General features: G+C 44.2%; 1 protein-coding gene and 1 long non-coding RNA gene across 2 annotated transcripts; both read right to left on the reverse strand.

The window, feature by feature from the left end:
* Positions 1-69: 69 nt before the first annotated feature.
* LOC308590964 lies at positions 70-16,151 on the reverse strand. Its single transcript, XR_014009975.1, has 2 exons — positions 354-16,151; positions 70-309 (listed from the first exon to the last, which is right to left on the reverse strand). It is a non-coding gene; the product is annotated as an uncharacterized lncRNA (long non-coding RNA).
* Positions 16,152-18,114: 1,963 nt separating this feature from the next.
* On the reverse strand, positions 18,115-20,996 carry LRRC10B (leucine rich repeat containing 10B). Its single transcript, XM_081200997.1, has one exon. The coding sequence runs from the start codon at positions 20,317-20,319 to the stop codon at positions 19,429-19,431; it is 891 nt and encodes a 296-aa protein (XP_081057123.1). The 5' UTR covers positions 20,320-20,996; the 3' UTR covers positions 18,115-19,428.
* Positions 20,997-24,031: the final 3,035 nt, after the last annotated feature.

Genomic DNA, 24,031 nt, shown 5'->3' on the forward strand with positions numbered 1-24,031 from the left:
AATATAAGAAGCATGTTGAAACAACCTGTTCAGCTAGACTCAAAATTACTCCTATTAACTTATTTGAAAGACACAGTCCTTAAAGGCAGGGAGAAACTGTTGTTTAATATAATTCTATTCTAATATTATATGAAGTGCTACATAATATAATACAGTGGTACCTCGGGTTATGAATTTAATTCATTCTGGAGGTCCGTTCTTAACCCGAAACCGTTCTTAACCTGAGGCGCGCTTTCACTAATGGGGCCTGCTGCCACCGCCGCATGATTTTCATTCTTATCCTGGGGCAAAGTTCGCAACCTGGAGCAACTATTTCCGGGTTAGCGGAGTTTGTAACCCGAAGGGTTTGTAACCCGAGGTACCACTGTACTGTATTTTTACTACGAGGGGTGGTAACATTTGGATTCTCTGCCCCTAGCGCCAACATTTCTTAAGCCATCTCTGCATGCAAGAGGTTCTATCAATGCTGCTGGGATAGAGTCCTAATGAGATTTTTCTTCCCCTGGCCTTGTCAGTTTTGTCAGCTGCTTCCAGAGGATTTTGACTTGTTTCCAGTGTTATTTCTACTCAGAATAGATCAATTGAAATTAATGGACATGGCTAACTTAAGCCCAATTAACTTCAGTGGGGCTACTCTGCATAGAATGAGCACTGGATACAACCCTATTTGCTTCCAACGTGAGGGCCAAGTGGGCTCTTCACCAGCCAAGCATTATTTCGTTTTTTGCTCTGGCTGTCCAGGTCACAGGCCTTTCACTTATCCCTTGCTTAGCACAAAGGTAGCTATTATTCCATCTAGTTCCCAATGAGAGATTGTTGGGTGGCTGCAGTTTCCCAGTCCACAAAATTGCCCATCTGATATGAACTCCTAAGCCTTGAGATGATATATATGAGGCTGACTGTCACCGACAGCAATCATAATGTAAAGCCTTCTGCTCCAAGCACCATGGCAGATGAGAAATAAAAGCCAGGAAGATGCAAGCATGCTTAAAAGTACCCACTAGGTGGCACTCATGTTCTATTAACACTGCATCACTGGGCTATCACTGGCTCAACATGAGTGATAAAAGACCCAAGTGACTGCTGGTTTAACAGCCAGCGCAACACTCTTATATGCAAAGTGACAGGAATGTTTCAGGATGACTGATACTGTCAGGAGCTCTGGACTATTTTGCCACCCAAACTAAATTGTGCATTCTCCAAGTGATTACTGGATGGTAGTAGAAAGGCAGTGGAGTGGATAAAGGCCATTTGGATTGGCAGGACCCCTAGAAAATGCAGACACAGGTGGGCAAATGGATAGCAGGATTCTTGGGGTTCCCAAGCTATGGAATAGCAGCTGTGGCATAAGCCAGGCCCCCAAATGTGGATTTTATGCAAAATTGCAGTGACATGAGTAGCACTTGCATACTAATATTTGGTTGGAAAACTGGGATGAGGAGACGTCCATGCCTCCAACCTAAAACCTATCATGCTCTGCTGCCCCTTCACATCAATTCTCACATACCCCAGCTTCCCACTATTGCCCTGTATGCTCCTTGCATGGTATTCAATGCTGGTCCTGTGCAGAATAGGCCTGATGTTAAGAGACAAGGATAACATGGGCTTATTGAGTTCAATGGGCCTACTTTGAGTAGGGACTTGAATCCAACCCACACTCTCTGCCCACCTTCTTTCACTCTCCTCCAATTGCTCAGATCCTCACATGTTATGCTACAGACTGACTTACCAATTTCCCCTCCTCTTCTGACCTTCACAGTCCTACCGAAAAGTCTTCACGAGCTCTTCCCTTGCCACGAGCCCTCCAGATAATGAACTTCACAACCCTGCTTAGTTGAAGCTCTTTCCTTTTACGCAGCCATCTTTTTAGGCAGCACATTGCCACTGAATACTACTTGAGTCAAATAGGAGGGATCTGTCCACCAGTGGATAGATTATGAAAGCTCCTTCCTCCTCCAGAGCTTTGTCCTCGCCCAGCCAGGCCATTGTACAGAGGAAAGCTCAAATAGGGCATTCAATACCTTCCTTCTGTCGTGGGTCATTAATCCTGTGGAGTGTGAGCCAAACTTCCAGCACTTAAAATAAAATAAAATAGGGCATTCAGCTTCTTCCTCCAAGCAGTTAACCAATGGGTCTGTTCTCTCAGGCTATCCTTGAGCAGGTTGACTGTAATAATATGTATAATAGCTGGGGGGGTGGAATTTAAGGGTGTTTTATTTTGTTGAGTTAGTCAGTGTGTTACAGTATTTTTTTTCTATATGATGTACAGATGCCTAAATGATATTTCTGGTAGGCACATTTTTATACATGTAACAATACACTGCTGAAAATAAAGGAGGCTTGCAGGAATAGGAGAAAAACCCCAGTTAGTTGGGGGAAAGTTGGGGGGGGGAATCAGGGCTCTTATAGAAAATGAGTTGGGGTTTGGCTTTCTTTCGTCTTCTTTTCCCCTCATGGCATTTCTTGGCATCCACTCAGCTGGGCAGGCTTTTTAAAAATCAAAGAGCCCCAAGGAAGTTTTTATATGTTTCTTTATTATCCCATTGTTGAGGAAGAGGGCAGAAGGAGAGAGAGTGAGACATGATTTAGCAATTGACGTTTGTTTAATAGGTAATGTCTTAATGGAGAAATAAAACCAAATTGTATTGAAATGAGAGGGGCCTGCTTTTTTATTTTTGTGCCCCCTCTTGTACAGCTGTCAGCCAATCAGATGCAAAAATATAATAATTATAATAGTGGGATATCAGAAACAATGGGGTTTTTAATGCCAAAGCAAACTGGGGAATACATGACATCCTATTTCAGTATTTTATCAGCTCTCTGTTCCAAGACAATGCGAGAACCTTTTTCTCAGCTGCTTCCTAATAAGTCTTCAGTAAAATAATTGTTAAGTCCATCAAGCTATTTATTAATAATAATGTTTATTATTTATTAATGACTTCTTCTACTGTTAGTGAATTGTGCCCAATTTAATTTTGATGCCATCTTTTGTAAAGGTTTTAACAGGCGATCCACAAAAGGGCATCAGTTTTTGTGTTTTGTTATTTAGTGTGAGAAAAAGGCCATCAAAATCACAAACCATTATTCCCTTTCTTGGATTGAAGCGCTAAAGTGCTTTTATCGGGAAGAAAATCCTCCTCTATCCCAGTCTAAAATTCACAAAGCAGTTGGGAGTTGCTGGTGTTTTCATGTACACTTGGCTTGCCCCAAATAGTCACAAATTGCAGGGCTGTACAAATCACAACAAACTGAATTTGGATCTTCCACATCACGAGAAGCTCACAAGCATCATTATCTAGTTCGTCATGACATTACAGATCCTTGGTGACATTACAGATTCTGCACTGTGATTATCACTGGAAAGTATAAACAGCAGTGGAAACAGGACACTGACAATTATGGGTGGCAAGTGTTTTATTAATGGGGGAGGAAGTCACACAATGACCATAATAGCAGATAAGATGGTTGGATGACTGGCTTTCCATATCAGCAAAAGCTTACTTGGCATTTTAGGCAGCTGAGTAATCCTGAGAAATTCACTCCTCGTTCTTGAAAAACGGGTTGGAAAAAATTCTATATTAGTTGTGCACAACTTTTAACTTGCCAAGCAGAACACAGCTCAGTAGCCTTGAAGGTGACGTGTCAGATAACCCACTGACCAACTCTCAACTTTGCTTTTACAGTCCCAAGCAGCCAGGAGATGTAGTGTGCACCTGGTGTGGCATCCATTGCTAGTATTTGGCCTGCTGGATCTCAGGCAGTGCAGGCCTGATATAAGCAGTGACAGATCTGAAAGGACATATATAATAGTTCCCCATTGTGATGCAAGAGTCCAGTTTTCTAGTAACACTGGCTTCTCCCAGATTGTTATTATGCCTATCACACAGAAACCAAATAATTTTATACTGGGAGAAGCTTCCCATCCACTTACTCTACAAGCCAGATTTTATATTGGCTTTGATTGTACTACTTTGGTGGCACTGACTGATGCTTTACTTCCATAAACTGCTATGATGCTTTTTATGATTAGCAGACTAGAAATATTTTAAAAAGAGATTTTAGCCTTGTACTGAGCACCTGTGCCAATATCCTGTTTTCGCCTCTGCCCCCAGCCTAACATTGCGGTTTCCAGTGAAATTATATTCCCTCCTCTTCATCCAAACACAAGCCAGAATGGGAAAGCCGCGGAGTCACCAGATACCTTTCTAGTTTTACCTCATGCTTGCAAGGTAAACACCAGGAAGTTACCAGAACTCCACAAGCTTATTAACTTTCATATCCAAAACAGAAACAATAAAGCTGGCATCGCAGGGTCCTTTCCTACTATTGTTCTTGTTTTGTTTTGTTCATGATCGTGAGGTGAGGTGAGCTTCTTGGATTAAAGAGCAAGAGTGACCTTTGAAGTCTGGCACCTGTTCATTTCTACCACATCAGCCTCAAAGTAGAACAAAAAGCTACATGCACCATTCTCCTCTCCCCAGTAGCATTCAGTATCATGTACTTACTCTGTGTTAGGATGTCACTGTGTGCATTTCACTAAGCCTTCACATCATTGGTGGGTGGAAAGCAGAGAAAAACCAGTAACATTGTGGCATCTCATCAGCAAATGGAGAGGGTCCTTTTTTGTCAACATACCTGCATTCCATGAATTGTGCAGCTTCACTTTCACGGTTCATGTGGATCTGGCGGGAATGAATGCCTGCAATGGCGTCAGAGTTACTTCTTGCTCTTCAATTCTGCCCTCAGTAGATAGCCGATGAGACTTCAGGCTCTATGTAAACTGATGATAGGTGCACGTTTTATGCAAAAGAGCTCGCCAGTGAGGGAAGTCATCTCAAGTGCCAGACAATCTTGTCAAATCCAATCAATCACCATAAAACATTCTTAGCTTCACTTTTTAAAAAATCAGACAAGTTCAAGATTGATAAACCTGGTAGCACACGACAGGAAACAGAAGTAACCTCGTTTCATATTGCTGGCCGACAGCAATGGTGGCACTGATTGGCTGACAACCGGGGTGCTTTGGTGAGTGGCTTGGTAGAGAACTGGAGCCATACAAATTGACAGGAAGCAATGTGTGTTTGTGTGTAGAGATACAGATAAATACACAAAGCACCAGGATGGTTGGATTCTCTTTCTATCTCTGTCATGGAGCAACTTTCTGGGTTAGTTCGCAAACTTCTCATGGCCTCACTTTGCCCACCTACTGTACAATGGTGATAATAATACTTCCCTACCTCACAAGGGGATGGTGTGAGGCTTTCAAAATCAGGGCCTTGAACGTGTTAAATAAAGCGGCATTGCACAAGAAGTCTCCGCTGATATCATGGGGCAGAAAGTTCATCAGTCTGTGTAAACGTAGTTCAAACTGATCCCCTAATGCTAGGATAGCCTTTGATTAGAGGTGCTACAACTGACACGCAAAGTATTATTACCACCATTGGCAAACTGAGCCATTGCTCCAGCCAGCCTGCCTGTGAAGTATTTCCTGCCCCCTCGCCTACCACCACTCCCCCAAACCAGAAGCGGTTTCTTTTGTACAATTGGAATTTGGAGAGTTGTGTATTCATTTTTAATTCTAGAGCTCTTAGCTGTATCTTGTTCAGGTATCTCTTCTTCATGTGATGATAACCATCTAACATAGTGTGTGCAAACAGAAAAAAGGTGAAAAAAAATATATGACTACACTGTAGACAACTTCTTTCCTAGAAGTGAAGGTGGCAGTCCAGCTAGACTCAGCTGCCACCTCCTTCCTATTGTGTTTGGAGATGTTTAAAACTCATGGAGCAGACATATTTTATAATAAAACCTGATAAAACACACCAAAAAAGGATGGGAAAAATATTACTACTACTGCTACTACTATTACTACTAAGCCAGTGTGATTTCATCATCACTGATGTCTACGAGGTAGGAACGTTTTCTTTGCAGAACCATATTTTTGGAGAACCAGGCCCCTTGTTTTGTAGAGGAGGCCTCCTGGTCTAAATAATAAAGGATAGTAAAATAAGTCAACACTTGGCTTTCTTTTTCTGTCATTAAAAAGGGAGTGGGGGAGAAGAATACCATCCTAATGGTTTCCAGAAGGTTAGGTGGGCAACACACTCATTACTATTGTGTCATAAGCCTCTGTTGGATATTCCCAACAAAGGCACAATTCTAACAGCCTGCACACCCAAGACCATTGTGAACATCCAATAAAATAAATATAAAAACATTTGTGGCTGGGTGTTCCCTTGACCTGACCCCCAACCCTCCTGCCAGCACTGGAACACTCATCCAGAATATCTTGCTTAAGAGCAACAAGCCCTTGCAGAAAGTCTGCAGCTGTAGAGGCTGAAACAAGCTTCTTGGTATACATAGAGAAACTGGCTCTCCCTCTTAAGAGTGGGGGGGGGGGATGTACTTGTCCTTTCACAATGACCACCTGTAATTCAGAGGATTTTGTTCCTTGCCACAACTAGGGATGGATGGATCTGTCTGTTTCAAGTACCTGTCACTTTCATTCATAAACCCAGTCAATCCCATTTCTGCATTAACCTTTGGGTGGGTGGTTTTTTGTTTTTAATCACATTTTAAATACTTTCAGATGTATTTTCTCGCAGTCTCTAAACAGATATGCCTTAAAATTCATATTTCTAAACATATTTAAGGCTGAAATGTGGTCCTTGGGAGGATCTCAGGGGCAATACAGTGGGGTGGGGATATTATAATTATTATTACAGTATTATTTATTATTTATACCCCGTCCATCTGGCTGGGTTTCCCCAGCCACTCTGGGCGGCTCTCAACAAAATATTAAAAACACAATAAAACATCAAACATTTAAAAACTTCCCTAAACAGGACTGCCTTCAGATTTTTTCTAAAAGTCAGATTTCCTTGACATCTGATGGGAGGGCGTTCCACAGGGTGGGCACCACTACCAAGAAGGTCCTCTGCGTGGTTCCCTGTAGCTTCACTTCTCACAGTGAGGGAACCGCCAGAAGGCCCTCGGAGCTGGACCTCAGTGTCCGGGCTGAACGATGAGGGTGGAGACGCTCCTTCAGGTATACTGGGCTGAGGCCATTTAGGGCTTTAAAGGTCAGCACCAACACTTTGAATTGTGCTTGGAAACGTACTGGGAGCCAATGTAAGTCTTTCAGGACCAGTGTTATATGGTCTTGGCGGCCACTCCCAGTCACCAGTCTAGCTGCCACAATCTGGATTATCTCCCTCTTAAGTGAACAAATACAGAAATCCATCCCTGGAGAGGGAGATCCAACCTCATAAGCTGCCTCAGATCTGTGATCTATGGCTGGGTCTACAACTTTTGGGGGCACCAACATAAGAGTGGGGGAAAGGAGGTGTTTCAGTCACAGCAGATAGAATAAGCCAGCCCTGGAACTGGCAGTGGTTTAGTTTATTATTCTCTCATTTGAATCCATGCTGTGAAACTTAAAAATAACTTTCAAAATACATACAAAAAAGGAGGGAAGAATGCCCTATCACTACTGTCCACTTTTCCAGTAGGAGCCCAGCACGACCCAAGAAAAAGTGGATTCTCTGTCTTCTGTTCTCCCTTCCCTACCCTCTGCTTTGCCCATGCATTAAATGTATTCTTAATATATGAAACATATTTTTAAATAATTTTACTGAGGATTCCATCACAAAATTTGCTGAAGTGCACAATTCCAAAGGAGCTCTACAGTCCAATCTGCACATTAGTCTGGGAGACGTGGCTCAAGTCAGTTCATATCAGATTTCAGAAATAATTCATTTCTCAAGCATCCATAGGCAGAACTAGGGATGGGGGAGAAATTTGTTTGCATTTTAATGATAAACAACCTAATTCACCCTTCTTAATACTTGAATCTCCTAATTTTGCACTGCAGTTTCCCAACCAATGGGTACAAAAACGTATATATTAGGAGAAATTCACCTTACAATGCTGATAGATTTTCTTGCTTGCTTAAAAAAAAAATCACAAATTGCTGCAGAAATAGGAAGAACACAATTTAAGATAGGAAAAATGAGAAACTGAGAGAAACCAAAGTTAACAGATTTGTGCATCTCCAGCCCCAACTGATCTGTTGGTTAAAAATTAAGGGTGGATTAGAAGGCAATTCCTGGGTAAAACACAGGCTTTTCCACATTCAGTCTCACACTCATACAATTTACATAGCCATCTCAGTCAAGTGGTAGTCAGCAGCTGTGTCCACCCCACTCTGTGGACTTTGCAACTTCTGCAGAACAGATCTAATCTAGGGGCTGGTTATTTGATGATCACAGCCCAGCCAGAGGTGTTTGGGTGACTAGATCCTTCAGAACACATAAGGAATGTTGCTACAGGAGCAAAACAGTTCTGCTTCTGGGCATGCATGTTAGGGAAAATGGGAAGACCAATTCAAGCTCAAACTGCACAGTCTCTCCTTCCTTGAGAGAACTGTTCCTTTCCCCTTCCTGTCACTCACCTGCATTGCAAACCCTGCTCACACCTCACACAAACATATACATACTAAATATTTGCAAAGTAAACTTCGCTCTCAAACATGTAACTGAACTGAACTTTACTCATGAAAGCTTCTCAAGCTTTGGCTGACGATGGGGCCTTCTCTGATTTAAGCTCTTGCTTGGGCGATCCTTCAGTTGCAGACAAGAGGAGCAGATTGAAATGACAGGATCTTCCAAGAAAAATGCCCTCCCTCTTTAGCGTCATTAGCACAAGACACGAGAATGTGTTGTGGTGTCAAGAACAGATGAACATTTCCTAAGGGGTGGTCTTCAAAACAATGCAGTTGTTTTAAGCAGACTCAACATGTGGTTAATCACCCAGAAATGTGACCCAAAGCCATGTGCTTTATGGAGCACAGGTGGAATATATAGAACAATGTGTTAGGAAGAAGAGAAGTGCAGCTATTGTTGATAGATGAAAAGCCAGTGAAGAGGATGACAAGGTAATTATGCTTTATTATGACATCTGTGCAGCACATGTTAAGCCAAAATTAATCTGCTCCGACAGCTTCGATGAGGAAGGTAAAATATCAGGAGAGTCTTCTAACAAAGCACAGGTGAATGAAAACTTACTGTGCCTCCATGAGGAATGGAAAGAGCCCTAGAGAGAAAGGGGCACAGGGGCTTCCATTGGGTGGATAGGTGCTGTTTATTTAGAGAACTTCCTTTCCTTTCCCATGCCTCCCTCAGTATCTCTAACCCCATATGCCTGTTGCAACTAGCTTGCATTTACCTTGTCTATTCTCCTTTAGCAGAAGCTGACAATAGAAGATGGGGTGGTGTCCCCGAAAGAAAAGCATTCAGAGTAGGCAGGTAAGGCTGCAATACTAGGCTCCCTTATCTGGGAATGAGCCTTAATGCACTCAGTAGGCTTTGCTTCTGGGGAAATGTGTAGGATTGTGTTGCAGGAAACTTTATGTAAATATGGATTCAGGTGCCAAATTTGGAGGTGCTGACTGCAGGGTCCGAGAGTATTTCTCAGCAGAATTGCAGGCCAGATCCAGGAGAGTGGGCAAGGGGGGAAAGAGGCAACAAAAGGAGTTGGTGCCAGCAAGTTTGCCAACTGACCACATGCTTCAGAGCAGAAAGGACCAAGGAGGAAAAGAATAGTCGAAAATATTTTTCTTTTAACCCAGCCAGAGTTGGGCAGACTGGTTACTTAATCACAGGTGAAGTGAAACAGCATCCTGATGGCAACAAGATTTGACTTATAGCTTGCATTAAGAATGCTTGAGAATATGAAACCAATAGTTCATATTCCAGCTGAATATCTCCAGGGGTCTCATTATGTTCATATAGGTATATTCCCCCCCCCCATGCTTATTTTAAAACCTCAATTCCTGAAACTCTGCAGATATGAACTGAAAATATCAGCGTGTACCTGCCAATAACAGAAGATATCTGTTTATTTTTATTGTACAGCAGTTTCCTTGCAATCTTGCTTTATTTTAAAGGGAATTATTAAGGTTGGGGGAAATTAACCCTATTATAGCACCATAGGTCTAAAAGCCAATGTCATGTTTTTTTCTTGTATGAAAGAATACGTGTGTAGAGAAAACCATGAAAATGTTGCAATGGATGGCAGGAAATGTCCTCCTTTTCCATCTAGCCTATCACATTTACGTTCACTAACAGCTTATTACCTCTGCTCATTGATCATAAGAACAGAATATGGTTGGTATAATCCTCAAAAGCATAGCTAAGGAATAATGCTCACATTTCGGTGACAGCATGTCACAGATTCAATCCTTGGCATTGCCAGTTAAAAGGATTTAAGGTAGTGGGGCTAAGAAAGACAACTGCTTAAGATCTGGAAGAGCCAAAACCACTTCGAGTAAGACACTGCTGGATGAAGCAGTGACTGCTTTACATGGCTTTAAAGAAGTCCTATGGCACCGGCTAGAATGGTGAATCTGAAATAACAGTCCTGCCACTGGAGGAGTCACTATGATGACTGACCCTTCTCAACTGCAGTCTATGGAACAGACTCCTTTGCCCACCGTTTGGCATCAATGAAGTGGACGATTAGCTGGAATAAGACTGAGAAATATGAAAGACTTAGCAGTCACAGATGTGTTAATGTAACTGTGGTGAACCTATGACTGTATACTTTGACAAAAAGTTCCTTAAGGCTCTCCTTTTGGAATGTAAGTCTTGGGGCATTGGAATGTAAGTCTTTGAAAGATATCTCCTTTTTGCTTGTAAAATCTCTCTTGAAGTCTCCAGGTTGTAACTACTGATACACCTGATATGAAAAATCTAAACTATAAGGCTGTGCGCACAGACCATGTTCATGCTGCCCACGCAATATTGTACTCATCCAACTAACAGCCTGCACTTTGACCTGCTTGATTCAGATTTTCCTGAAAGAGCTGGGGAAAAGATCAAAGGAAAAGAAAGATCCAACATAAAATCGCGTCACTCAAATGTGGATGAACTGAACTGTGTGGAGGGAGAGGGAAGAGAGAGAGAGAGAGAGAGAGAGAGAGAGAGAGAGAGAGAGAGGTGTGTGATGTTTTCCTGGGTGCCATCTATTATTTCCATTGGGGAGATGCTCCTCAGTGGGTTGCTGGTAGGGCCAGCCACAATACACCTACATTTTTTTAAAAAGTGTTAACCCATTGTTTTGTGCAAGTCTGATTTATTGAAAACTTGTATTCTGCCCCCCGCAAAAAATGGCCATGTGCATAGGCAAACAAACACCACAATGGACCTCAGGTCTCTGAAACTCAGGGAGAGGAAAGAGGACAAAAACACAGTGTGAAAGCGTGCCATCAAGCACCTTGCAGCAGTATGGATGGGAAAACATTGAGGTACAAGTTCAAATGAAAGCACCCTTGTGTGGGCAAATGTGTAAAAAAGTCCACATGGAAAAATAAGTTCCATGTTGACTGTGAGCTAGAGCGTCTGCATACCTTCCCTGAAGAAGCAAGAGTATTTTTTACAAGGAAACCTGACTTTTTGAATGTGTTTGACCAGTGATTATAGTAGGAAAATTGGGTGCAGGAGGGGTGATGCAAACTATCACACCACAACATGTAACAATGCTCAATTGCTCATCTCCATTTTGCCCAACTCCAGCTTGGCTGGGAAAGTTGTCTGCTTAAGAAACAGGAGAGCAAAAATATAAAGTCAAGAACAGACAATTCTGGCTAAATGAGACAGTGAATCAATTCAGGATATTGCCAAAATCATATGGAGCTTAATGTAGACATTTGTGGATCACTATGGCAATACATCCTAGACCAACTACCCAATGTCACCTCCAGATAAAAGATAGGATGCCTCTACTTTTAACCTCCAAGTTAGATGAGCCTTTGAAACAGAACTGCAAGAGGCTTACGCGCCTTTCTCTGATAGCTGGGCACAGATGGTCCACTGACTTCAACAGAGCTGTGGCATCTGAAAGATGTTCCTGTTTATATTCCTTCCTTGCAAAGAGCCATCATGGTCATTTTGTATCATTATATTAATTTAGCATAGCTGAAAATACTCAACTCTCTTTACATTGCCAACTTCCCCCTCCTAAAAAAAAGGGTTTTCTTGAAAGGAGGAGTATACCTTCCTCTCTTTCCATCATCTTGGTAGTCTTGCTTACCCACAGCCCTTCCAAACCATGCTTTTTCTCAAAGACTTCCTTTCTACTTGGTAGCCTTGGGAGCGCAGTCAGAAAGCACAGATGGAAACAGATGCATTGATACTAAAACAAGATACAAAGCATATCATGCCAGTGATCAAAGAACATTTCCCTGTTTCATTATTATTATTATTATTATTTACAATAAAGCCAGCGCTGATGGTTCAAGATGTTCAGATACACAACCAGTTTAAGATTGGTAAGATCTGAATCCCTCAATCTGACAGTAGCAAAGCTATCTATGATCTAACTAATCAGAGTTCCTTTTGGACTTGGGTACATGATCAGTTATCCTGGAACAAAGCCTCTGAAATCTATCTAGACTTCAGTCTTCTGCTGCATGTGTTTTTGAAAAACAAATTCATGAGGTAAAATGCATACCCTTTACGTTCATCTCAGAATTAGTGATCATAAGTACAAAGGATGATCACGTGGTAGAAGAGAGGCCAGATCTAGCCACCAAAGCAATTCTATGGGACCCATGGCAGCCCTATCCATTTCTGAACAAGGAGTGGGGGAAATGGCCCCCAGTTTCACTCAGAAAGAAAACAACATAGCTGTCAAAAGTTGCAAGAGACAGTTATGCCCCACCCTTTAACACATACTCTATCTCTTTGGGTTTTGTATGGAGCACACTCTCAACTATACCTAAGCATGCATACCTTGTCATTGTAAGAGTCTTAAACATCATTATAAAGCCTGACCTTTAGTGAGCATGCATAGCTGAGGTGTCATATCTTCATGGCTCCCCCTGAGGTATTTCTACACAAAACAGAATGGGGAGAGGGGTACACCCAGTACTATTTTTCTAGAAAAAGAAGCGCTGGAGTTCACCATGAACGCCTCCCTTGTTCTACTAGAATGGCAATGGCGCCAACCTGAGAGGTGCCGGAACTAAGTTCTGGCGAGTTCCGGCTGGAAAAAAAGTCATGGGTACACCCTGTAGGGACAGGGAAAACATGGCTCAGTCAGACACAGTACAGAGCAGAGGTACATGGGCACAAGGGAAAGCCAATAGCAATACTTTTAACAGTGGCTGGATGGCCCAGCTCTGAGACGAAGAATATACTGAGGATGCCACTCTGTGCAGTACAACACCTAGTCATGCATGATCGTAAAGGTGTAACAATCTTTGTACATCATGACAGACTTTAGTAGAAGGAGGGACAAGATAGAGGATTGAGAAAGAAAAGAGATAATGTTGCTGAAAGAGAGAGAAAAGAGGGTGGGCATAATGACAGCAAAAGTGAGTCATCCTGGAATGAGATGCGGAGACTCCAACATGGATTCCTACAGACTTCTACATGAGCTACTTAGTCACGTTAACATCCAGTGCAGTGCATTCCAAAGGTTCACACAAGCTAGAGGAAAAGATTTGGGCTGCCAAAACAATGCCGTGTCAAGACAACGAAGATCAAAACCCGGGACTCTCAAAGAGCCACAACTAAGTGCGAATTCTACTGAATAAACACAGCAGAAGTGCTGCCAACTTCAGATTTTATAATAAGCTTCCCAATATGTGCTTTTCATTCCAATGCCTCACCAGCTGGAATGTGCATGATTTTGAAAGGTTCTTTAAGCTTGGGGGTGGAGAAAAAAAGCACCCAAAAAGTATGAAAAATACTGGGGAGAGGAAGAGGAGGAAGAGGAAGGGCGAGAGTGGGAGATCTAAAAATAAAGTGAACCTAGGGATGCAAAAGCCAGGAAGTGTTATTTTAGCATTCTCCCACTGATTTTTTAAAAAATAAAAATTACACAAACTCCTAACAGAGCAGGGGGAGGGCTTGACTGCCCCATTTCTGGCTTAATGACTCTTGAATGCTAGGCACAGATAACATGAACTTGAGAGTTCAAGGCCCTGTGAATTCTGCAATTCCCAGTATTCCCACAGAATAAAAAGCACTTCAGTACCTGCAAGGCATCAAGCAATGGGAACCAGTATTTTGCAGTTAGCAGGAGGGATTTGGTAATCTCTAGCAGCTGCATCAATATTTCTGGATACAAAGAAAATGCCTCTGTGAAAGAATGAGCCTGGAAAAACAGTTCATGAATAAATCTTCCCTAAAATGCCCAAACCAACTAACTTAAAATGAAAACAAATGAATACATTTCTCTAGTCGCTCACAACATTGTTTGGCCACAGCTTCTCACAAGGACTCAGTGGTACCTCCATCCCAAACAAAGAACTCCAGATCCCAAGGCAATATAAAACAGTAGCTTTGTTTGTAACCAAAGCAATGTTATTCTACAACATGAAATGCAAGTTCGCGCTGGAGCACTTTTGAAATTGCCTCTACTTACTGCTGCACAGCAAGGCTGAAGAGACTCTCAAGGTCATTAAAGGAATAGTAACTGCATCAATTAAAATGGATATAGCACTGTCAAAATGTTAAAAGCACTTGTCATGCAGTATTTTTATTTACATGTGCTTTATTATTCTTTATCACTATTGTAAGCACTTTGTGCATTGGGGGAATAAACAATAAATATATTCATTATTGTATTATTATCATCATGATGTAATTTTTATTATGGCCTTGAAAAACAGGGGTAGTGCTATTATCCCCCCATTATTAAGCTGAGAGAACGTAGCTTGCCTGCCTCTGGCCACCTAGTGATTTCACCCAATTCCTAGCTCAGGCTCTCTGGCTACCGTATCACCGCAGCTCTCAATCCAGCTCTCCGAATAATCCAGCTCTGACATCCACCCTGCCAAGAATACCTGCTGCCAAGGCTGAAGAGATTTTGCCTTATGAGCAAAGTTGGGTGTAGTTCACCACCCTGGGCATTTCTTGGAAAGATGGCATACAAGTTCTATCTTTTTAATTTCTTCAATTTAGGGAGCTGGGTGAGAGGTGAAATGATGGTAATTATGTCCAGGCATGATTGATGTAATAAAGACTGGAGGATCATGTGACCTGGACAGAATTTGACACTCTGAGCACACTCCGTACTATCAGGATCACTGTCTTCAGGTGCTCCTGGATTTATTTATCCAAATTTAGACACTCAAGTGAATCCTTGACTTAAGCTCTATTGCAGCCTTTTCTTTTAAGATCAGCTCAGAATTAATACTTAACCATTTCTACGTTAGGTGGCTGTGTTTTCTGTGGGTAAGCCCCTCAAAAGTAGCACAGAAATGTCAGCTGGTAGAAAACATCACTTCTCAGTTTTTGAAGGTCACAAGAAGCATATGACACCCATGATAGACCATCAGCACTGGCTCTTTACTGCCTTACTGACTAAATTTAGGCTGCAGCCCTATATACACTTTCCAGGGAGTAAGTTCCACTGAATTCAAGTGGGGTTTATTTCCAGGTAGGCATGTGCAGGATCACACTGTTAATGTGTTGGGACTTATGAAGCCCTAAACAAACTGGGCCAAACATACCTGACCAATGGCCTCCATCCCTCTGCTTCACTGTAAGCTCCAATAATATTTGGAAGCACCCTCTCAAGTTTAACATTCACAGCACTCACAGAGAGGTGTTCCTAGTGGTTGCCCTTTGTCTGTGGAACACCCCTGAAGACTTAAGGGAGTCTGAGCAAGCATCCTCTCAAAGCAGTGTAAAACATTTTGATTTTACTTGGCTTTGAGTGGCCAGGGACAGTAAGCAACAATGGTTTCAAAAACTGTACTTGGGTTAAAGGGTTTAATATTTTTAAGTGCCTCAAGTGCACACTAGCCATTAAGTCTGGAACTGCCATCATTCATTCATTCACTTTTTACCAATGATCCAGATCAGAGGTCAGCAAACTTTTTCAGCAGGGGGCCGGTCCACTGTCCCTCAGACCTTGTGGGGGGCTGGACTATATTTTGAGGGGGGGAAATAATGAACGAATTCCTATGCCTCACAAATAACCCAGAGATGGATTTTAAATAAAAGCACACATTCTACTCATGTAAAAACACCAGACAGGCCTCAGAAATAGCCCCGAGATGCATTTTACATAAAAGTACACATTCTACTCATGTAAAAACACGCTGATTCCCAGACTGTCTGCGGGCTGGATTTAGAAGGTGATTGCAGCTTTTGCCTCTAATTGCTCACTGTTCAATATGGTCTGGGCATTATTGATTCATTTGCCCTTTAATTAAATCAGTTCTGCTCCCCACCAGTGGGCATTTTAGATACTGTTTTCCTCCCCTTAATATTTCTTTTACTTTTTTAATTGCAAAACAGCTCTATTTCAGAAAGAAAGAAAGAAAGAAAGAAAGAAAGAAAGAAAGAAAGAAAGAAAGAAAGAATAGAGGAAATTAGATATTAAAGTCCCCAAGCCTGTTGGAGGAAAGGCACTGACTGATTAAGGAGTCATTCATCAGCAAAGCCAAGGCTCATAAAAAAAAACCATAAAGCAACTGGAGATTTAAACTACAAAGTGGAAGCTTCTAATTAAAGTCACATGGGTTCTTTGCGTAATAGGACTTACTTCTGAGTAAATATCTTAGATATTTGGGACGTTATCATAGGGATGGGCATTGCGATTAATATAGTGCTATCGTTAGTACCAGGTATAATTACCACTTTAATTCTGTTTCCAGCTAATTTCAGAAAGGCAATACTTCAGCACCTTTAAATAAAACTAGTATGGATGTAACCAAACATACAAATAAACCCCAATAACATTTAGTCATCAGAATATCATCCCTTTCTTGCCATTTTGTTGTACTATAAATACTCAGTTGTTCTTCACTGTATGGGCCACACCACATTATTAGTAAAGCTGTTGCACCTTTCCCCATAGCCCTTATGGCTTGGCTACCAAGGATAACTTTGTCAAAGGTGGACTGTCCTTAATACCAAAGAAATTGTGTGACATATGACATTAAGGACTTATTTCAAGTCTTTTAGAATACTGTATAGCATCCTAGAAAGGAAAATTATTAGCTAAAAGGACATAACATTAAAATCAAGCTAACAACAGGGCCTTTCATTCTCAAAAGTCATCTGTGCCACACAAACACTTCCCATCAGATGTTGTGATGGGGGTAATTCAGCACTGCAGGCTTGTTAGTAATTATTTCTCAGCGAGAATAATCAAAGGTGTTACCCCAATAAAAACAAGACAACTGCTGAGACTCTTAATGAGAAACAAAAAAGTTTAGGAAACACTGACCTAATTGGAGTAGAATGCATAAAGCTCAAACTGGTTCCTGCCAACTCTGCAGTTCGTCAAGACACTATGCAAACCAAGAGTTCAGGCAGAAGCCTATTCACACAATCAGCATGCTGCAGTTAACTGTACGATGCTAAAAATGGAAGTGGATTCTGACAATAATTGCCAGTAGTTCAGTGGCATTCAATTGTAAACACCACCACATTAGCTGTCAGGTGGAAACTCTGCACATGACATTCCCAGGTGTGTAACCACAGATCTAGGGTAATAGATTTATTTAAAGGCGTGGGTTAGGATGATCATGTGGCTGAACTGATAAAGAGTGTGAAAACATTTTGTATGAATCACCTCTCTGAAACCAACCTCAAAGTGACACAGATATTTTGCATTCAGTCTCTTTGCACAACATTCCACAGAAGAGGAATCCTTCCCCCACTCCCATCAGAAACTTCAAAACTGGGTGTGGGGGCGGTATATAGGGAAAGAAAAGAGATGGCATACGTAGCACAATGTTTTGTGGCAGTCAGCCAATGGAAGAGAAATAAACTGTAATAAAATTAGAAGCATAGCATAAACACCCATTGCTTCTTTGAAATTCATTCCAAGACAAAGATGTTAACTTTGGCAATGCTTGGATAGCCATGCCATGCCAACAGAGATATCGAGATTGAGGCTGAACATAGTGGAATTGGTCCAGAGAGGGACTGAAGACAGCTGACAAAGAGGTGTGTGCTGGAAGAGAGAGGAAGGAAAAAAACAGTGGAGAGCAATGGAGGGGAGGAGAACAGCGGGAGGGGGTCAGAAGCAAAGAGGTATCAGGGAGACGGAAAGAGAAGTGCAAAAAAGAGTGGAGCGCTGAAACAGGCAGAGGAAAAAGACGTTTATATACATATATATCTCAACATGAATGCCTGAGAACATTGCTTCCTTTCACCAGGTGTTATAATTTTGTTTACAATACTCTTTAAAAATAGCCCCTGATGCCGCCCAAGAGCTTTGGTCTCCTGCTTTTGGAGAAACCTCCCTGAGAATTTGTGCCGCCCTCCCCACATTCCTCCTTTCTTACTCCCTTCTTAGACATGCTTTTATTGCTTAGATTTAATACAAATCTAGCCTGACAGCCCCCACAAGAATGAACCTGCCACCTTCCGAGATGGGGGGAAAGTTCTGTGGCTGCCACCCATCCACCCAAGACCCACAAGAAGTCTGCAGTGGCCCAGGTCATACCAGTTTTGCTTCTGTGCCCTTTTAAGGGAATAAAAAGTCAGGAAAAGCAGCAGGGCAAGGCACAAGGCTCCTTTCCCACCATACAAAGACTGGAGGCAAAGCTCTTTCCTGGACCGGGAGCTCTCTGCACAAACAAAGCTTTCGCATGAGCTTCTTCTCAAACCTGACAGCTGGACGGAGCAGTCCAAAGGACGTTTCTCTCTCCAAGTCTAATTCCAGTAGTAGGATAAAAAAATCCTGGGATGAAAAAAGATGTTACATTCACACACTCAACTCTGTAGCCCTCCAGGGCTCAGAGTTCAAGGTGGGTAAGAATAGGTAGGAAGGGGAGAGAACAAAATGGCTTTATCCTGACTTGTTGAGACTCATTGTAGCATACCAGACAACCAGAAAGGAATCGCCCAAAGATACACCAGACTCTCAGAGCAGCACAGGAAAGTCACTTCAAGTCTTCGGCTGGCAGAATTTTGCAGGAAGCCCAAGGAGGTGATTACTGCCCAGAGAGAGGCAGGTTGTACTTTTCCACCAGGATGTGACCATTGCCCATATCTTGAGCGAGGGTCAAAAGGACTAGCATTTCAAAGATTTGATGCAAGGAAATGATCCATCATGATAATAATTTTTCCTATACAGTACCTCCTATTCCCATCCCTTGTGTCCTAGGACTCGGTAGGGTGCTTACAAGTTACCCATAGTGCATTACAGCTATATGGGCTAGGGTCAAGCATGGCTCCACATAGAAAAAAGACAGCAAGCCTTCTGATGAGTTGCTGTCATGTGTTCTTTACAAGGGATTGCCAAGGTCCCATCAACCTGCCTCAAAGATGGTGGCTCCTCCTGAGCCTAGTGCATGCCCAGCTCCTAATACCCTGTCAAGCAGTAGAGCCAAAAGCCTACCAACATCCATCAGATTTTTATTTTTACAGCTGCAGCCATGTTAATTGTTGTAGCCTTTCATGTCTCCTCTGGAGAACATTCCTGGGCACAGTAACTTCCCTCTCCATCATCCAACATGGAGGAGTCATTTTTCATCTGGGCCTGCAGAACTTCAGACTCATTCTCCTCCTGCTCTTCTTCTTCTTCCTGCTCCCGAAGGGCCTGGAGACGTTCCTCCCTAGCCTCCAGAAACTCCTGAGCCCCTTCGCCCACTACCAGGACTGTGTCAGCCACATTGGGTGGCGCTTCCACTGGATTGTGGTCGTAGGAGAAGAGCCGAAGCCTCCGCAGGTGGCTCAGGTCAGGGAATTCAGTCAGCTTGTTGCGGTCAAGGTCGAGGATGTGAAGCTGCGTCATGCGAAGCAAAGACTTGGGGAACTCCTCAAAGCGGTTCCCATACAGCCAGAGCCCACGAAGTCCCCTCATGCGTGGCAGGCCGTTGGGCAGTGTTTTGAGCCGGTTGTCTCCCATCTGCAGGGACTGCAACCAAGGCATCTGAAGCAAAACCCGAGGGAAGTGGTACAAGTAGTTGCTCTCGATCCACAGGCAACGGAGAGTGGTGAGCTGGCAGAATTCTGCGGGAAGCCCAAAGAGGCGGTTGCTGCCCAGATAGAGGCGGGTCAGGTTGGGCAGGCGACACAGGGCCTCGGGCACTTCCTCCAGCTTGTTGAAGTCCAGGGCCAGGATACGCAGCTCCTGCAGCCCTTCGATCTCCTCAGGCAGCTCCGTTATCCCCGTGCCACTGATGTACAGCTTCTGCAGGGTGCCCAGGGCACAGACTGGCAAGGGCAGTTTCTTCAAGTGGCGCCCCGAGAGCTCCAGCATCTGATCCCCGCCGCTCAGCTGCTCTTCGGCAGCTGAGGGCAGCCGCTCCTCCCTCCCCGAGGACCCGCCACTGCCCATCCTCATAGCCAAGGCAGGCTGCTGCTAGCAGGACTAAGGCCACCACCTCTGCCCGCTGGGCTCCAAGGAGACATGGCAACCACCGAGGTCCCTGCCCACCACCAGGCTGGCCTGCCGGGGTTAGGACCAGGGCTCGCTGGATGATGGTTCCCCCTGCCAGGGCTGGAACTGATGCTGCCGCCACCTCCTGCTGCTCCTCTTCCCTCAGAACACCTTCCCTGTCCTCGGAGCTGGGCCTCCTCCGGAGTCTGGTGGCGGCCCCCTGCGCTCCTGGGACCTTGAGGGCGGGAGAGGAGCTTCTTGGCGCGTGGGGCGGACGAAACTCCCGCTCCAGAGCTGCTTGCTTGCTTGCCGCCTCTTCTCGCAGCCCACCTTTCCCTCCTCGAGGGCAACCGGGACAGAGCAGCCGCTCCAGCCCTCAGCAGGGACCCCGCTCGCGTGGCCCCGTCGCGCGTCCGTCCAGACAGGCGCTGACCTCGGCCCTCCCGGCTTCTCGCTCCGGGGCTCCCTGCTAGGTCTGAGCTCGGCTCCCACACACACGAGCCCGGCGCCTAGCGACTCGTCGCCATGGAAACCCCCACGCGGGATCGCCCGCCTATGGCAGAGCCCGACGCTTCGGACGGGGCGGGACTACGCTCTCGTTCGCCGCCGCCGCCCCCCTTCCCGCGACACACAGCCTGCGAAGAGTGGAGGAGTTTTTTTAAACCAATCCGGCTAACTGAGCTGTGAGGGCTCAGTGGGGGGGGGGGGGGCGAGAAGCCACGCCTCGTGGCCCCGGCCCTTGTGGCTCCCTCTTCGAAGGGGAGGAGGGAGACGTTCGCGCGAGGGCTCCTTTAACGGCCCCGCCCCTCCCTCGCTCGCCCGCAGCAGCGGCAGCCTCGTCCCAGCTACACACCCCCTTCGGCTCTCTCCTCTCCACGCCCTACAAGCCCCGCTCGGCTCCGCCATAGGCAGCACCGCCTCACACGTGGCTCCCGCCCCTTCAAACTGCTGCGCTAACAGGTGGCAATTCAACAGGTGCAGGTTGTCGTTGCTTCGATCCCCGCCCCGCCCCCACCCGCGACTAGGAGATGCAGGGACGTGGAGATTTGCCCCCCCCCCCTCCGGGCGAGGTCCATTTCTGCGTGTGGCGCCCGGAAGGTACAGAAGCCAGGGAGGAGAGTCCCGAGTGAGAGAGGACGAGGCATGGGCGTAACCGGGATTTATTAGGGGGTGCAGGCTTTATGTTAGTGCGGGGAGCAGAGTTATCTGCGATGCAATTGATATTTTTATTATCAGCTGCAGCTGCGCGCCCCCCCCCCGGCTACGCCCATGTGACGAGGGGCTGCAAAAGGGCGGGAGTGGGAAGCAGCCGCAGCTGCAGCAACAACCACAGTGGGGACGACGGGTCGATTTCCCCTTAGCACCCAAAGTCCACACTGCAAAGCAAAAAGGCTTCCCAGTAATGTTGCTGCCACAGATTCCCTAGAGAGAAGGTACACACGAGTGTTACTACTGCAGGGTGGCATCTGTTGGTTGGAAACTAACAGCCCCCAGTCACATGGGAGCAAGCCCCATTGTGTCCACTGAGGCTTACTTTTGAGTAAGCAGACTTATCAGACTTACTCCTTTTTAAAGAGCTTGATCCTTGTAACAACTGAAAGATTGCTCTTCACAATTTACAGCTGAGAAACTGAGGGCCCATTGTCACAGCTCCTCGCTGGATGGTATCCACAGCCTGCAGTGATTTGCTGCTGTGGTGCCATGTGCCGAAGTTGTGGTGCAAAAGCCACAAGAGTAGATGCAGAACTCCGCATGAGCTGGTTTTTAAGGCACTGCTGGCAAAAGTAGCTTTTTGAGTACTTCAACAATCTATAAAAAGCGAATCCACACAGACTTCTTGTGCGCATTTGGCACTGATTGTCGTATTACGTCAGTTCGTCGCATCTGCTGCTGGAAGTCAGTGCAACAAATATAGTATCAGGTTAGGAAGCAAACCATTAAAAGGTACAATAGTTGTATGAAGACTCTGGCCTCTGGTTATATAAAATCTGTGTTTAGTATAGAAAACACTAGATTTCATTCAGTTAACACACAGAAGTAAGTTTGTGAACCAAGAGCTAAACATTTACATTCAGGCAGCTGAAGACTGGCTATTTAAGTTAGGAGAACTTGCTTCAGGAATCTTGGTGACTTCAAATTTCTAAGCTGTCACATAGAACTGATTATCATGTGAAAAGAATCCCTATGCATGACTTCAAAATAATAATATAGATTTGCTCCCTTACATGCCACTGGTTTCTAATCTGGTGCATAGACTAGCAAAGCACCCTAAATCTACACCCTAAATCAGCCTTCTGCTCTTGAAGTAAACTTTAAGATACAGAAACCCTAATATTAAAGAGGATGTTTAAACATGAGTTATAGAGTAAATATGTGGCTATAGCCACATTGTGTAGAAAAGAATTCCTGCACCTGCCTAAAATGCATAAATTACAAATCCCATCCATAAAATAGAGGCTAACATTTATGATAAATGCAGATTCAGAGGATGAGAAAAATAAGGCTCTTTCAGATCTTGGTCTAGCTCCCATAAAAATGAGCAGTTGTTTTTCCATTAACTTTATTTGCAGGCACATCAGAACCTCAGAGTTCTATACACAGAGTTTGCTTAGCACACAGTCAGATCAGTACTGCCTTATTCCCCATGAACTATATTAATGTATTCCCATTGGTAGGCTTGTTATTTCAGTACCAACTCCCCCTCAGTCATATATCTATATCTCCATCGTCATGAGTGACACTCGCTCTGAATTATTCTCACTCCAGATGGTTGTAAAGGTGATGGGGATTCTTTTTCCAGAGCTATATGTAGACTTCTCTGCCTTCTGCAGACATAGTTACCAGCTGATGTTGCAGATCTGATCCATATATTCATACCCATTTTAAACTTCCCTCTAGTATAGTAGAGTCCATGGCTAAGTGGTAGAGCATCTGTTTTGCATGGCAAGGATCCCAGGTTAAATTGCCAGCATCTCCAGATGAGGCTGGGAGATACTTCTACCTGCAACCATGGAATGCTGCCACCAGTCCGTGTAGACACTATTGAGCTAGATGGACCAAGTGTAAGGCAGCTTCTATATTTCCTATGTATAGCTAACCATGAAGCAGTAGCCCGATTTTCAGCAAATTGCCACCATTGTCATCCAGTACACCACATACAGTGGAATGGGGAACCCTTTTGGCCCAGTGTGTCCAGATCTGTACCTCTGCCCCTCCCCCTTGCGCACATGCACACATAGCAGCAGCATATGTTATATAGGCTTCTACAAATGTGGAAGACACTCCTCCCCACCCACCCACCCACAAGTGTGTAGAACAAAACACAATTTGGGACAAGAACCCCCTACTCAAAAGTTGAAGACAAGAAACAGCATGGGCTGACTATCTTCAGAAAATGCAACTAATCCATCTGGGGAAATATAAACACAGTTATTCAGTGGGAGGGAGGAAGCAGTGAAGGAGGCTCAGGCAGCACATTAGATATGTAAGAGAACAGCCTAGAAGAGAATGCAGTTCTGCAGGGTGTACGCAAAAATGAAGATGTCAGGGTTATGAAAGCGGGAGGAGATGATCCTCGCGTACAGGACTCTTCTAGTCATGTGCTGGCTGACAAGTGAGAGGAGGACGTTGAAAGCAAAACAAAACCCAAGCCCAGAAATGATCAAATAGCAGAAGG

The sequence above is a fragment of the Podarcis bocagei genome (genome assembly GCF_964188305.1).
Source record: "Podarcis bocagei genome assembly, chromosome: 1".
In the NCBI taxonomy this organism is placed as follows: Eukaryota; Metazoa; Chordata; class Lepidosauria; order Squamata; family Lacertidae; genus Podarcis; species Podarcis bocagei.